The sequence below is a fragment of the Mixophyes fleayi genome, chromosome 4 (genome assembly GCF_038048845.1).
Source record: "Mixophyes fleayi isolate aMixFle1 chromosome 4, aMixFle1.hap1, whole genome shotgun sequence".
Taxonomy (NCBI): domain Eukaryota; kingdom Metazoa; phylum Chordata; class Amphibia; order Anura; family Limnodynastidae; genus Mixophyes; species Mixophyes fleayi.
The window spans coordinates 133,059,070-133,074,695 of NC_134405.1; the positions used below are offsets into that span (position 1 = coordinate 133,059,070).

A 15,626-nucleotide genomic window follows, 5' to 3' on the forward strand; every position below is an offset into this window, starting at 1 on the left:
TGAGAGCAAAACTGAACTTTTTGGATGCCATAATACACCCCATGTTTGGAGGAGAAATGGCACGGCATGTCACCCCAAAAGTGAAGTTTGGAGGTAAGAACATCATGGTGTGGGGCTGTTTTTCTGCACACGGTACTGGCATACTGCATATAGTTGAAGGAAGGATGAATGGAAAAATGCATAGAGACATTCTTGACAAAAATCTGCTGCCATCTACCAGGATGCTGAAGATAAAACAAGGGTGGACATTTCAGCAGGACAATGATCCCAAACACACAGCCAAGGAACACACTCAATTGGTTTCAGAGAAACAAAATAAAGCTGCTAGAATGGCACAGCCAAACACCTGACTTGAATCTAATTGCAAATCTATGGAAAGAACTAAAGATCAGAGTTCATAGAAGATGCCCACGGAATCTTCAAGATTTGAAGACTATTTGCGTTGAAGAATGGGGCAAAATCACACCTGAGCAATGCATGCGTCTAGTTTCTCCATACAGGAGGTGTCTTGAAGCTGTCATTGCCAACAAAGGCTTTTGTACAAAGTATTAAATTGATTTCAGGAAGCTTGTTCAATACTTTTACCCTGTGTCATTTCACATTATTACACAAAGCTTTAATTATGGACATCTATGGTTTGATTTCTTTGCATGTGTGAATTGCAAGGGTTGTTGTTGACATTTGGTGTAAATTTCATTACAATAGCCACATTAAATATATATTTACTGAGAAAAATATTGATGTATTAAACACTTATTTCACCCATTGTATACACACACACACACCTAAAATTAAAACCCAAATTCCCATTATTTCAAAGATGTTTCAAAATAGCACATGCATAATTGATAGGCCTGGACAAAAGCCAGGAGGAAGGTATACAATTCGCATAAAGATTTGCTGTTAGTGCCTAATATTTGGGAGGTGTACACACACATGCATACACAAAAGCATAGCAATTGATCATGTTAGTACTGGCAAGAACAGAAAGATTTTAACGCAAGTTTGTCAGCTTAACTTATTTTGCAATATGTGGAACTAACATTCCCTGTTTTAATATAGAAAAGTAGTTAGAAGAGCATTAATTGTGTATTTGGCGAGTGTAAAGTATCCATGTTTTTGTTTATGAAATGTGGGCACACCATACTTGCATCCCAGGTTGTACATGGAGAGTGCAGAAGATCAATGTATTTTTGCTAGATATATACAGTATAAACACCTATCAACCACAAAATTAAAACCAAAATATTGTGTAGGTCCCGTCAAGGCACGGACTCCACAAGACCCCTGAAGGTGTCTTGTGGTATCTGGCACCAACACAGTAGCAGCAGATCCTTTAAGTCCTGTAAGCTGCAAGATGGGACCTTCATGGCTCTGATGTGTTTTCTAGCACATCTCAGAGATGCTCGATCGAATTTAGATCTGGGTAATTTGGAGGCTAAGTAAACACATGGAATTTTTTGTTGTGTTTCTCGAACCATTCCTGAACAATTTTTGCAGTGTAGCAGGGCACATTATCCTGCTGAAAGAGGCCATCAGGGGCATACCGTTGCCATGAAGGAGTGTACTTAAGCTAGGTACACACTACACAGTTTTCGTCCAATAATCGGCTAAATCAGCCGGCATATGACCGCTCAAAAGTCGGGTCAGTGTGTGCAGTGACACGATGGTCGAAAGTCTGCCCAAATGGACGACTGTCGCCTCATTTGGTTGGTCGTACCGTTTAATATTTTCGTTTCAATCTCGTTTCTGTTGTTTAGTGTGTATAAACTTCCGACCGATCCACAACAGTGAGTACGAAATTACAGTCATTGCTCACGACAACATGGCTGTAAAAAGTCGCTAAAGGGACGTCCGCTCTTCTCTTTATCGTCCTAAACAAGGCTAGTGTGTATGCAGTCCATGGACCAAGCGATCGGAACATCAATCGCATGTAAAATCGATCGGCATAAAAAGTTGGTGGCAAATTCTGTAGTGTGTACCTAGCTTTAGTCTGCAACAATGTTTAGGGAGATGGTATGTCTCAAAGGAACATCCACATGAATGTCAGGACCTAAGATTTCCCAGCAGAACACTGCCCAGAGCATTGCACTGTCTCAGCCAGCTTGCTTTCTTCCCATAGTGCATCCTGGAGCCATCTTTTCCCCAGGTAAACAACGCACACACACCAAGCCTTCCACATGTAAAAGAAAACATGATACATCAGACCAGGCCACTTTCTTCCATTGCTCCATGGCACTCACGGCTGTGAACAGGGGTCAGCATGGGCATTCTGACCAGTTTGCGGCTATGCAGCAACCTGCAATGTACTATGTGCTCTGACATCTTTCTATCATAGTCAGCATTAACCTTTTCAGCAGTTTGTACTACAGACGTTCTTCTGTGGTATTGGACCAGACGGGCTAGCCATCGCTCCCAATGTGCATCAATGGGCCCCCATGACTCTGCCGTCGGTTAACCGATTGTCCTTCATTACTTTGACCACTTTTGTTTGGTACTAATCACTGCATCCAGCCATCACAATTTGGCAATTGTCAATGTCGCTCATGTCCTTACGCTTGCCCATTGTTCCTGCTTCCAACACTTTAACTTCAAGAACAGACTGTTCATATGGTGCCTAATATATCCCACCCCTTGACAGGTGCAATTGTAACGAGATAGCCAACGTTATTCGCTTTTGGTGGTTTTAATGTTGTAGCTGGTCGTGCTCTTATATTAAGGTTGACTCTAATAACTCGCATTTCACCATGTTAATTTTGTGAGAGGGGGATATGGGGGTAAATGTATTAAGCTCCGGGTTCTTCAACACCCGCGAGTTCGGCGTCTTCGGCGTTTAAATTTAAAGCGGCGCTGCCTTGTAAAGGGAATCTTCCCTTTACAAGGCAGCGCTGCTTTAAATTTAAACGCAGAAGACGCCGAACTCATGGGTGTTGAAGAACCCGGAGCTTAATACATTTACCCCATGGTGTTTGAGGGGCAACATTTTAAAAAGTATTAGATGTTGTTGAGTTGAAGTTTGGCATGAACAGCCTCTGGGTGCTGCATGTCAAATTTCAGAATAAATGAATACAAAATGACAAATTTTAAGTAGTTTAAAGTTGAAAATCTTGGCTTTTTTTTCCCACCACTTCCTGTTTTGCATAAAGTCTGTCTTTCCGTTCTTTTGGGAGCCTAGCTCAGTGTAGAGGGGGTTTTAAGACTAGGGCATAGTTTCCCAAACCCAGTCCTCAGGGACCCCCAAACAGTGCAGGTTTTCCAGGACATGTGAAATAATTAGTACCACTTGTGGATCGTTTAAAATGTATCAGTCAGTAATGAACACACCTGTGCTCCAGCAAGGATATGGAAACCATGCACTGTTAGGGGTTCCTGGGACTGGATTTGGGATACACTGGACTAGGGGTTTGTTTTGTTAGAAAGCTATTGACACAGTGGAGTGCCTTTGAGAAGTGATATTTTTGAGAAATGTTTAGGGTTTTTTTTTACAATTAGGTAAAATTAAGATAGGGGGATATCATAGTGTTCCGCATGTCAAATAGAGATGCGTGGTGGGTGTATGCAGAGTGGCTTTACTTGTGTACAAATATGGCTGACTTTTCAGCATAAACATTTTCTTCTCTGAGAGGGAGTGCATTAGAAATATTTGTCAGCCACAGGGGAGGTGGTTGGTGTTTTGGGGCAAATAAGCTCTTGGCTTAGTCCAGGCCTGCCCAACCTGTGGCCCTCCAGGTGTTGTGAAACTACAAGTCCCAGCATGCCCTTCCAGCTACCAACTGTTTGTCTACCGACAAAGCATGTTGGGGCTTGTAGTTTCACAAGACCTGGAGGGCCGCAGGTTGGACAGGCCTGGCTTAGTCACATATATGTATAACATGGGGAGTTCAGGCCAGTGGAAATCCCCATGTTATTTATATTTATATCAATATATATCTATCTATATATAGCTGAACCGTCACTAAGAGCTCATTTGGAACAGGAGCTCTTAGTAGTAGTTGTGCAGCGCGTATAGGGGATTTTTATTTTGCCAAGGCAAGGATCCCTCGATGTATTACAGATGAAGAGCCTGGATGTAGGTGAGCAATAAAGAGGGTGAATGAGGAATGTGTTCCAGTGTTTTTATTTCAAATAAAATTATTTATTTATAAACTCACGTGTGTTTTATTTACATTTTCCATGGTGTACTGCATGTCCCAGAGGGCCCTGGGTGCCAGGGCATGTTGGAACTTGTGGCTCTCCAAGTGCCAGCATGCCCAAACACACACTTAATGGCAGCCAGGACATGCTGGGACCTGTAGTGCACCAGGGACAAAATTGTTTTCATAAGTTAACTAATTATTATTACCAACCACACCAGGGGTGTGGAAAAAGTCCTGTGTTTTTTTTGCAGACCCAATCTCCATAGGGAATCCAGCCCCGTGCTGACCGGCCTAGGGCTGGTTTGGCATTATGGCAGGGGGACCCCACGCTGTAAGTTTCCCTGCTATAGTACCACCAGCCAAGACTGGCAAAGCCTAGTGCCGATATTTGTAATTTCAAGGGGACCCCAAGCTTTTTGTCCCCCCAATTTTACAAGTGCTACCCTAGGCTGGCAACGCTATGTCTGGTTAAGATTTGGAAGGGGTTTGGGGTACACTTTTACTTTTAAATATTGTTAACTTAATCAGTCTTACAGAGCCACCCCCAGCAGTGCAGTGCATAAATTATGTAATGTCATTGAGGGGGCCGGACATAAAACACATTCTAATACAAGTGTGTTGTATGTAACTGGACACCCATCGTTGATTCTCAATGTCAAATTTGTGGCTCAACGTGATTTAACATGTGAAAAGAAATCTGGTGTGTATATGAGACAGCATATCAGAGAAAAGATGGTGGGCATATATTAGTTGCAGGAGATGATGTGAGAGAAAAGCTGTAGGGCAGATGGGGGTGGCATGTGAGAAAAGCTGGTGAGAACATTGGGTGGCATGTGGGAAAAAGCTGGTGAGTATATGGGGCGCAAGTGAGAGAAAATCTGTTGGCCATAAAAGGTGACGTGGGAGAAAATCTGGTGGGCATATGGGGTGGCACCTGTAAGAAAATACGGTAGCCAATTTTTTCTAGATCGCATTTGAGAGAAAATATGGTGGGCATATGGGAAGGTACCTGAGAGAAAATCTGGTAGGCATTTAGAGTGGCATGTGAAAGAAAAGCTGGTGGGCATATGGGGTGACAAGAGAAAAGTTGGTATGTTGGGGTGACGTGTGAAAAGCTAGTAGGCAGGTGGGGAATGTGAGAAAAGACGGTGGGTGGTTGCATGAGATCAAAAAGCTGGTGGGCAGAGGCATATGTGTGAGAAGCCACATTAACTTGAAATGTAGGGTAGTAGCTTTTTAGGAAATCTGAGGAAAAATGAATGGACATGTTCCTTGTGCAATACAGACATGGTATGCCATCACATCCTGCAGATTCAGCACTATCATCACCCATAAACTGCTACCAATACGCCCAAACATCGATTCACCTGCATGTGCCTAAACACCGTACGGCTGCACTCGTCCAAACACAGATACGCACATTATATCTATATATACACACAGATCTTCAAGAAGGACAAAACGTAGGTGTCAAAAGTTTCTAAGAAGAAACTTTATTAAAAAAATGACCCATCTGTGCTGATTGGCAGCCAGGCAGTGGCAGTGAGGAGTTTCGTCTTTAAGTAAAACAGGATAGCTAGCTCTACCTTGTCTGCTACTGTGATGCAGTGCTAAGCTTAGTCTCATGAGATGAAACTTTAATCAAGTCTCTCCTATGAGACTAAGAGTTTCACAATACGGTACATGGGTCTGTATAGCTGACCGATTCTGATTTGCTGTCTAGAAAGTGCCTCCACCCCTATAGAGAGACCCGACCAGGGCAGATACAGAGGGACTAAGGGCAAGTCAGGTGCCCATGAAGACTGATATGCAGGGTGTGTTTTCCAATCACTGAGGTCACCAACCAGATTGAAACGCTGGACTAAAATGACAACTTTGATCAACTTTACTGTGGAGTGTAAGTTTTGTTATTCTTGAATAGTGCTATTTCCACTATGAGGAATTTAATAAGCACTCCAAAAATTGTATTGGAAGCAGTGAGCTACAAACCTTTCACACACACCTTACACACACAGAAAGAAGAGCAAGCCCAAATCACACTGCCTTTTGCTGGACATTGGATCTATTTAGAACTGCGGAACAAACATCAGACCCAAGTCAGACAACTCATGTCAACTGGATATACCTGGAATGATAACTCGACTGAAAAGCTTAACCTGCTTATCCCATATCTGTAACTGCACAAAAATCATGTGTTTATTGTTTCATACTATGAAGCAAAACATATCATATAAGGCAAACAGTACCCATATCATATAAGGCAAACAGTACCACCCTCCAACGTGTAACAAACGACTAAATATAAGTAACGGTAACTTAAGTAGAATATTATCTTACCAATGCATAAATTATAAAATGTGAATTACATTCCATAAATAAGGTAACTGACTGATGACCCTTAAACTAAATCACTAGTAAAATTATTTACTCTTTTTTTTTTTTTTACTGTTCTGGACTTAACGTACCTCATTTAGTCCCCTGATTGTAAAGCTCTAGTCAACACATTGGTGCAATATATACCATAATAATTCTGTTTATTATATAATCTGTGCCAAGTCTCATCTCTGGTAACCTCTCATTCCCACCTCCAAGACTTTTTCCAGTGTTGCTACCCACTTATGGAATTCCCGACCACACTCAATCAGGCTTTCCCAAAGCCTTCAAATCTTTAGAGATCTCTTTCAAAACCCGTATCTTTATTAGAGCTTACCTTACTCCTACTGATACTAATTAATTTAATGCACCCGCAAAACTGTCTCAAACTCCATTCTGAGCCACACTCACTCCCTCTTGTTTCAGATGTGCCCTCTTCCACTTAGAACACAAATCATGAGAAAGGCCCTCTCTACCATTTGTTTTTATGGCTGCATTTATTTTGTCTAACTTGTAAGTCGCTGTTTGTTGTATGTCCTGCAGAACACTGTACAAATCTACCATGAAAATATTTATGTCTATCCCTGAAGCCCCACATTTCTATGTCAGCAAAAATTATTGTTATGCAACAGTAGATACCTGGATGACTTCATTTACTTCACGAATGCACTCTACCATGTGCTGTAGAATCTGCTCAGCAGTGAGGACCTCATATCGATAATCATCATCTTCCTCCCCACCAGGACCAGGCCCAAGGACACCTCCACCTCCCTCTCCACATATCCCGGCTCTTTCAGATCCGCCAAGACCGGCTTCCACCAGCTCCACTTCTCCCAATTCCAGTTCATCTTCGTGCTCATCAGCTGCACTATCTTCACTGCACTCCTCATCTTCGTCAAATTCATAGTTGTAACCTTCGTCTGAGTCCATGATCCCAGTTGTTGGGATAAGAAAAACACAACCAGAACTAATTCTGAGTATTGGCTACAAGGACTGCAGATCCTTACAGTCTTGCCAGAGGAGATAATAAAAAGAAGTGGACAGTGTAAAATAACACAATAAGATGTAATCCAAGACTTGATCCAAAAGTGTCTTTCACAACTTTCTCCAGCCCCAAATAACACCCTTTTAAGACCAGTTTTAAATCTATCAAAACAATTTGGACTTCAGGAACAGTGTATATGACTGGAGCTACACCGACATGTTTACAAGGTGTCAGGAAGGCTAAAAATCCCTTCACAAATCTTATGTATGTGGGGTAGAGATAATATATGACTGTGACCTAGTCTTTATATATTTTTGTAGACTGAATAGATGTTACATAAAAAGACCTAAAATGCTTACAACCTTGTGAATGTATCAGTGAAACTTTCCTTTGCAACTCCTTATGTATATGGGACAATCACATACCTATAGATTTCAGAAAACTGACACCTCTATCCTTATGCACAATTCAAATTATTTGTACAATAATTTGACTTTCAAACTTTCAAATTTTTAATTAGCACACAGATATATAGTTTCCACTTTAACTATATATGTAACATGGTATCAATATAACTACCCTCATGTAAGATCGAGAGACAGTTTTATCATAAAGTTCCCACTGTCACCAATTCTATTACAGTGTGCTCATGCACACACAGCTCTTTCTTTTAAGGGTTCCTCAAGATGCAGCTATTTTTATAATTCAGTCTCTTGCATGAATATTTACCTATGAGCTTCTAATCTAAATATCTAATGTAGTGTGTATACGAGACTGAAATGACTAGGATCCCTATATCACGTAGGAATGAGGCACTACTTTACACATAAGGATCAGCCGTTAGAAATAGCTGATATATGATGAATATGGGGTACTGTTCTTGCTATGGCGTGTACTGAACCCTTATCCAATATAAGGTGCGTTTGTAGCTCTGTTCCTATACAAGGTATATATATGGGGGCCTTGCTCACCGGACCTCTATATAGACACACCCGGGGTCTCCGGTGTGTCCGGGGTAGACAGGCCTCAGGCCCCTCAATTACCGCCCCTTCCCAATGCGCGCTCCCGCTCCGGTCAGTGCGCGCTCCCGGGGCGAAGGGCCTGTTCCTCCTCCGCACGCACAGGCTGCGCCGTTCCAGGTGTTGTCACTCTCCAGTTAACGGACAACCCCCCCTCCCCCGGTTCCGGTCTCTTGGAGACACCGTGCAGCTCCCGTCGCTGAGCCAACAAAGGGGCGGTAGCGACACGCACGGGCACGTTAGCACATCATCACCTGAGCGACGGCGTTGGGTTTCCGGCGCAGCCGGTTCGCCATCTTGCATGTGGAAGCAGGGAGAGGCGCCACTTTGTATGTGGCATAATGTTTGGGCTTGGAAAGCAGCCATTTTGGATGTGGCAGTACTTTGTGTGAACGAAAACGGAAAAACTTTATTTTCTACTGTCTGAACTAGTTGCCGAGCTAAAGTACTTCATTTAAAAAGCACTTGATGAGCAATTTAATAAGTCGGCTAACTGCTCTGGAGATAAAGTGTGAGAAGTCGCCATACTACAGGTGGCATAAAGAAGGGAACCATCATTTTGAAATATGTAGCAAGGGCACAAATGTTGTGACCTGAAGTTTGTCCAAACCATGAAATCCAACCCATACTACCTTTTAGGTCCCAAATATGGTAAAACAGTTTTAGGAAAATTTCCCCACTTGTCATGTAAACTTGGACTCATCAGTAGTTTAGTTAAGTCCTTGATACGCTAACAAATCCATTAGCCTGTTAAGAAGAATATAGCTTAACCAAGTTAACCCTTTGAATGCCGTTGTGTGATTTGTTAATACATTTGACTAACAAGCCTAGTGTGTGCTTGCATTTACATTTGTGTAACAGTCTGGAGGTGTTGAAGAGTTAAACCTTGCATTGCTGGTGTGGGCCTTGCTAACCTGTGGATAGCCAGAAGCCTTGTGTGCCAATGGGAGACAGTATATCAGGGTTCAATTGCCCTTATTCAATAGCTGGTGGCAAACCTGAAGTGTGTGGGGGTGTGAGAGCATTGCTTTGGGGCAAATCAGCAGGTCTATAACCTGTGTGATAGGTAAGAGAGAGACTGAGTGCTGGAATCGTATGTAACCCCATACAGTAAACCCCCAAAGTCACGGACGCTGGGAGCGTGTTCGTGACAATCATGTACACATTCATATGATGAGTTGTACCATTTACCAAATGCCTTTACTCTTCAAAAAGTAATTTTACAGTTAACTATTCCCAATTCCCTATATCACAATTTTCCTTTGACGGAGAACATTTATGTCAAATATAAGCATAAGGGTCACATTTGGTTAGTGATTGTTGTGGCAAGACAGCTCAAGAACCTACCACAGAAGCATCCACCTTAATAATAAATTGTCAATGTGGGTTGGAATGTAATAAAACAGGGGCAGAAATGAAGGTCTGTTTGAGTATTTGTTTTTCAGAAGAAAAAAATGACTCCATTGGAGATCTGGAGCTTCTGAACTGAATTCACTACATTTCAGCTTGTTCCGTATATAGGCACAAACCATAATCTCTCACCAATGTTCTGCAGTACTTGTTATGTCTCTACCCTTTCCAAAGCCATGGATCCATATCTCAATGGGGTTTTTCATCATCATTAATTTTCAAAATGATTTCTGTCATTTGGGTCATAGATGATTGTTTTTCTAAAAAGTCCAAAAATGGAAAATTTGCCACATGATTGACTGGTTTTTACAAAGCCACTGAACAAGTTGTTTTGTCTCAAATTACAATAATGGGAGAGGTCCTTCAGAAACTGATAGTTGAAAAAAAAGTTGTTAACCTTTGCTCACAGCTCTCCATGGAGTGGTCACTTGGGGAGACTTAAGACCCTGAAAAAAATAACAGTCAGGATTGTCATGGGATGACCCAAGACACCATCCTCCCTCTTAAGTCTACCGAAAGTTATCCTCATGTACCAAAGCATGAAGTTTATGTCTTGTCTGATGTTAGAGGTCCTGGTCCGTTAGGAAGCTAATCTGCCATTCACAGATTAATTTCAAATTAAAGGCAATATTGAGAAAGTTTGTTCAAATAAGGAAAAACTGAGACAAACTCCTCCCTTGTCTCCTCTTTGAGTGTTTCCACTGGCTTCACCTGAGTTTTAGCTGTTATAAGGCAGGAAGCCTCTGGGTATATTTGATATTTTCAGAGATTTGTGGAAGGAGCAACCCTTCTGGGAGAAGATTTTTTTTCAGTATGTTTTGAAAATGCGCAACCACCTAGATTTGGTTTGTTAGTTGGCCTTGGAAACTTTAAGAAATATGCAAGCGGCACAAGAGGGGTTGCATAACCATAATGCCCCTTCTCCTATGTTTGCTCCAGCAGATAAAGTCCTATTGTTGTTGCCCATACAGGAGCGCAAGCTATTGACTGAATGTTTCCTTTTGCTTTGAGGTGCTACGCAGAGCTGGGGAAGCTGTGAGATTTCACAGCCCATCACCCGTAGGGGAAAACAAATATATAGTGTAAATATTTTCAAATCCTGGAGGGAAGCTTTATTTATACACCTACTTATGAATGATGATGATATTGGCCTTCAGGTTACAATAGAACCAGTGTCAGAGCCCAAGGTTCATTTTAAGCCCTCCCTTACCTCTGAGAATAAGACCCCTGTGTCCTTCATCTTCTTAGGCACTCCTTAGTCCACACACACCAAGGGGTAAATGGATTAAAGTGTGGATTTTGCAAGTCGCGATTTTGCAGGGGAAATTTAAAACGGCAAAGGCTTTACAGACAAAACTTTCCTTTAAAGCTATTGCCGTTTTAAATTTCCTCTGCAAAGTCGCCAAATGTTGGCAACTTACAAAATTGGCACTTTAATAATGTACCCCCAGGAGTGCTCTGGGAGCAGCCTATCATGCGAGGCAACAGAAGGTCAACCCCGAGTTGCGCTGACTCTCTCCAGACCTCGCTCTAAAGCCCAGCGCTCCTGTGGTCCACATCTTTATCTTTTCAGGATCCTCTGGACCTCTTCCACAGGAACTCATTGCTCAGCTTGCCTGCCAGTCTCCAGACCTCTCTGACCTCCACCCGGCCTTGATGCCTTCAGTAGTGTGCGTGTCCTGTGCCCACCACCAGAAGGGTCTGGAGCCAGTTGCCTGTCATCACTTCTACTCTACTGCATGTGAGAAGCAAGCTAAACAAGGATCAGAGCAGCCGGAAATCAGTGATGGACTTACTACTACAGCAGCCATCAAGTCTGCAGCCATCTTGGCCCCTGCACCATCCAAGCCACGGCACCATCTAGGCCCCTGCACCATCTAGATCTTCGGCACCACCTCTACCGTACACCCTCTAGGCATCTACATCACCTTGGCATCTGCACCACATGAACCTTCCAGGAGTCTGTACCATATACGGTGCCTGCACAGTCATGGCCCTCTTTCTGGCCTCAACATCTTGCAGATCTCCACATCATAGTAGAACCCACTATGCGTATTGTCCCCTTTGCTCCTATTGTCTCTTTATTATTCTGCTTATCTGTACCCATGTCCCTGTTATGTTTCATGTTGAATTCTTTTTAGAGGCCATGCGTTTGTTCTGTTAATAACGTCTATGCACTTATTAGTCTGCTTATCTGTACCCATATATGCTTATTGCTATCATAAATGTACTATCTGATTTTGTCAAGTGCTACCAAATCTGTAGCGCCATATAAATAAACGATGATTATGTTGACAAGCAGAAGAGGTCTTTAGACCCTTTTGGCTGTGGAATTCTTTGATGTGTTTTCTGACACTCCAGGAAAAACAAAAGTGGTATAAAGCACAGTATTGTTATGCCACCAGAAGACATTGGTCACCGAAGACTCTAGTGGCTCCAAGAAGGCAAAAAGTAGGTAATAAATAAAGAGGTTCTAGATATGCCAACAGTCATTGTGGAGTCTGCAAGCAGTTGGTGTATTTCTGTTCTGCTTCTCCTGAATCCAGATGGAAGTACCTGCTTTTGTGAAACTTTCACAAGGTGAACATTGTTTTCATTTGACACCTACACTATGCCTCAGGTGGACAAGCTCCTCAACTGTCTTATAACTGCCCAATATATTTGCAACTCACAAAGGGATATTTACAGATTATCTCCTCTGACCAAAGAGGCAAAGCACAAAACATATTTTGCCACTTACTTGAGGCTATATCAATTTGTAACAATGCCCTTTGGATACCATAGCACTCCTGTATTCAACAACTCATGGAACAGGTACTCCTCTCTCATCAAAATGTCAGCAAACCTGGACAAAATAGTCATGTTTAGTATTCATTGGAAAGGTCCTCTAAATAGATTGTTTGTAGTCCTTGAATCCCTTCATTCCACAAAGCCTTACTGCCAAGAAATTAGCCAAATATGTTGGGTACATTGTGGGAAATTGCTTTCTTAAGTCATCCGTTAATAGGGTACAGGCTTTGAACAATGCCCCAGTTCCTAAAGAAAAAGGAGATGCACTCGTGCTTGGAAGTGGGATTGAAATGTATAGGAGGCTTATTTCTATTTTTCTTGCCTTTCAGCTCCACTATAAGACTTGTTAAAAATACCTAGCACCTGTCTTCCTCCACCTAAGAACATCCTCATAGTCCTACTGCACCTAAGAACTTTGTTATGTGCATATTGTCGCTAACCAATAACGATTGTCGAACCTCGATTTGTGTTTCCAATGCACAAAGATTTATTCGCAATAAGTAGAATAATATGCTCAAGCTAAGTAATAGTAAATACAGCTGTTACTTATCGCAGGCGCTCTGGATCCAGTACAGTCATTCAATCCTGAAGTCTGGGGACAAGATGTCTGCACCCTGGATCACAAGCTGCTGCTTATATACACAATCAAATACAGTAATACAATGAAGATGGTATAACTTGCATCTATTGGTCCAGGTCTCAGGAATGTCCAAGGGGTTGTCAATCATTGGCTGGTTCATCCTAAGGAATCCAAAGGAGGGGGTCATCTCTGCAGGGGGTATGCTCTGCTCTTCCCGCCAAGATTCCTTAGTCTTAAGTAGTTCATAATTCCCTATCATTCATAACTTGTGTATGCACTCTGCGATTCCCTCGCAGAGTGAACCAAACAGTAGGATATGTAACAAGGTTCATTATGATACCACTCATGATGTGATTCCTTCAACCTGTTCCGTGTATTTCACTAATATGCATGTAACTCTGATATAACATATAAATACTACTATATTTTGACATAACTGACTATGTGTTGCAACTACCATTAATGTGTACTATTTTATAAGTATGCGTGTTTGTGCGAATGTATGGTAAAAGACCAATTACTGTTGCTGCCACGTGTAGTGGATGCGTACGCCCTTTCACGCCGTAGCGTGCCCTTGTACGCCATAGCGTACCATACGCATCTTTTCAGACAGAGACAACCAAGTTTGCTAGACTTTAATTGAAATGACTTTATCCAATTTGCTGACTTCGACAGCTCCACCCTTTGATAGTGTAATAAACTATCACCCAATCACCGTTTCAAGTTCAGGATTATACAATACTTCTTCACAGACCATGATCTCAGTATCTGGTACCACCCTTTCAGTCTCTTTTTCAGTGTTACTCCTATGAGACCGTTTTTCACACTTTAACACAGTAGGAACACATTTGACAACTAAACCAATTGCTAAGATGACACCCAGTATAAGGAGAAGGAGCTTACCTATACTAGCAACCATTTCCTGTACCCACTCCCCCAGACTGGAGAACCATTTCACAGGGTTCAACCACGAGAACCAACCCGCCACCTTTTCCTCGACCTCATATAATGAAGAATTGTGACTCTTTCGAAATTCCCATTTCAGCTGCAGAATTTCATCCATCTTCCAGTCTATAACCTCTTTAGGGTCATCAGTATTATTAGTAATGTACGTGCAACATTTGACACCGAACTGGGTGGCCAGTGTCACACAGTACCCACCAGTAATAGAGGTGAGATAATTTAGTACCAGTCTATGTTGCACCAACTCCTTCTTGTACGCTTGTAGCTCCCTTCCAGTATACCTGAAAGTGTCATCATACATCTCGGTGATATTATCTATTAATTTGGCTAGGTCTTGGATATATTTAAAGTTTAATGTTCCCCGAGCGGTCCTGGTGAGATCTAGAGCAACCATAACTTGGAAACCAGCAGTTTCACTAATCAATTTTGTAGCTATGGGTTCCTCACCAGGAATCATATTTCTCTTGCCACGGTGTTCATACTGTGTGTGTATGTATGGTGGTGATGTAGTCTTGTGAATATCAACCATTTCTTCATGAGTAATAGTCATGATTTCAGGAACCAGTTTAGCTAAGAAACACAAGCCCTTGGAACTCGGAGTCACCCAGGAATAAGCTTTCCTCCCACAAACAAAATACACATCATCAGGGAGAACATAAGGAGCAGTATGGCCATGAATTATATCACACAGAGTTTTGATAAAACTACCCATGCCCAGTGTCTCCATTTGTTCTAGACACGTGTCGGCATTAATGACATTTTTACATTTATCTGTAGAGACTTTTCCAATGGATACCTTCTTATGTTTGGTTATACGCCCTAATCGGTAACTTCCATCAACATTCCTGCCTAGTAGTGACCTTGTGAGTCTCCCTCTAAAATGAGTGTGGCGAGCCATTGTCTGATCTGATAGGTCAGCCTCCCAATTCTCCAGACGCTTTGCATGAGATATGTTTAGGCACAGCAAAGATCTGCCTATGGAGTATTGTCGAAGCGTCAGACTAGGGGACCTAGTGTTATTGTACCTCCCTTCTATGGGCCTCCCACCCCTCAATTCGAGTACTTCAGATATGTTTAGAGGGAATGGCACTAGTCCTATATTATGCTGCCCTTGAGGCACGTGAGAGCACACCCAACACTCGGTTTGGTTTAGCACCTTACCCACTTACCCACCAGGGAGTGATAATCCTCCAAAGGATGCCTGCCTATATTCAGAGTACTGGGGGACTGGCATCGTTGGATGCATCTCTCTTCAACTAGTGAGTCGCAGAACTTGCAGATGCAATACTCATCAGACAATAGCCCCTCACTCTGCCTCCGAGTTCCTGAGCTAGCAGACCTTTTCATAACCCCTGGACCAAGTTTGATAA

At 42.3% G+C, this 15,626-nt stretch overlaps 1 protein-coding gene across 2 annotated transcripts in view; it reads right to left on the bottom strand.

The window, feature by feature from the left end:
- Positions 1-8,747, bottom strand: part of ARIH1 (ariadne RBR E3 ubiquitin protein ligase 1) — a 47,806-nt gene extending 39,059 nt beyond the window's left edge. Inside the window, exon 1 of one of the 2 annotated variants that reach the window (XM_075208332.1) lies at positions 7,149-8,747. In XM_075208332.1, coding sequence (XP_075064433.1) covers positions 7,149-7,439 — 291 coding nt within the window. In that variant the 5' untranslated portion in view covers positions 7,440-8,747. The remainder of the gene's footprint in view (positions 1-7,148) is intronic. The other variant, XM_075208333.1, reaches the window with a different exon arrangement.
- Between the last annotated feature and the right edge of the window lie 6,879 nt (positions 8,748-15,626).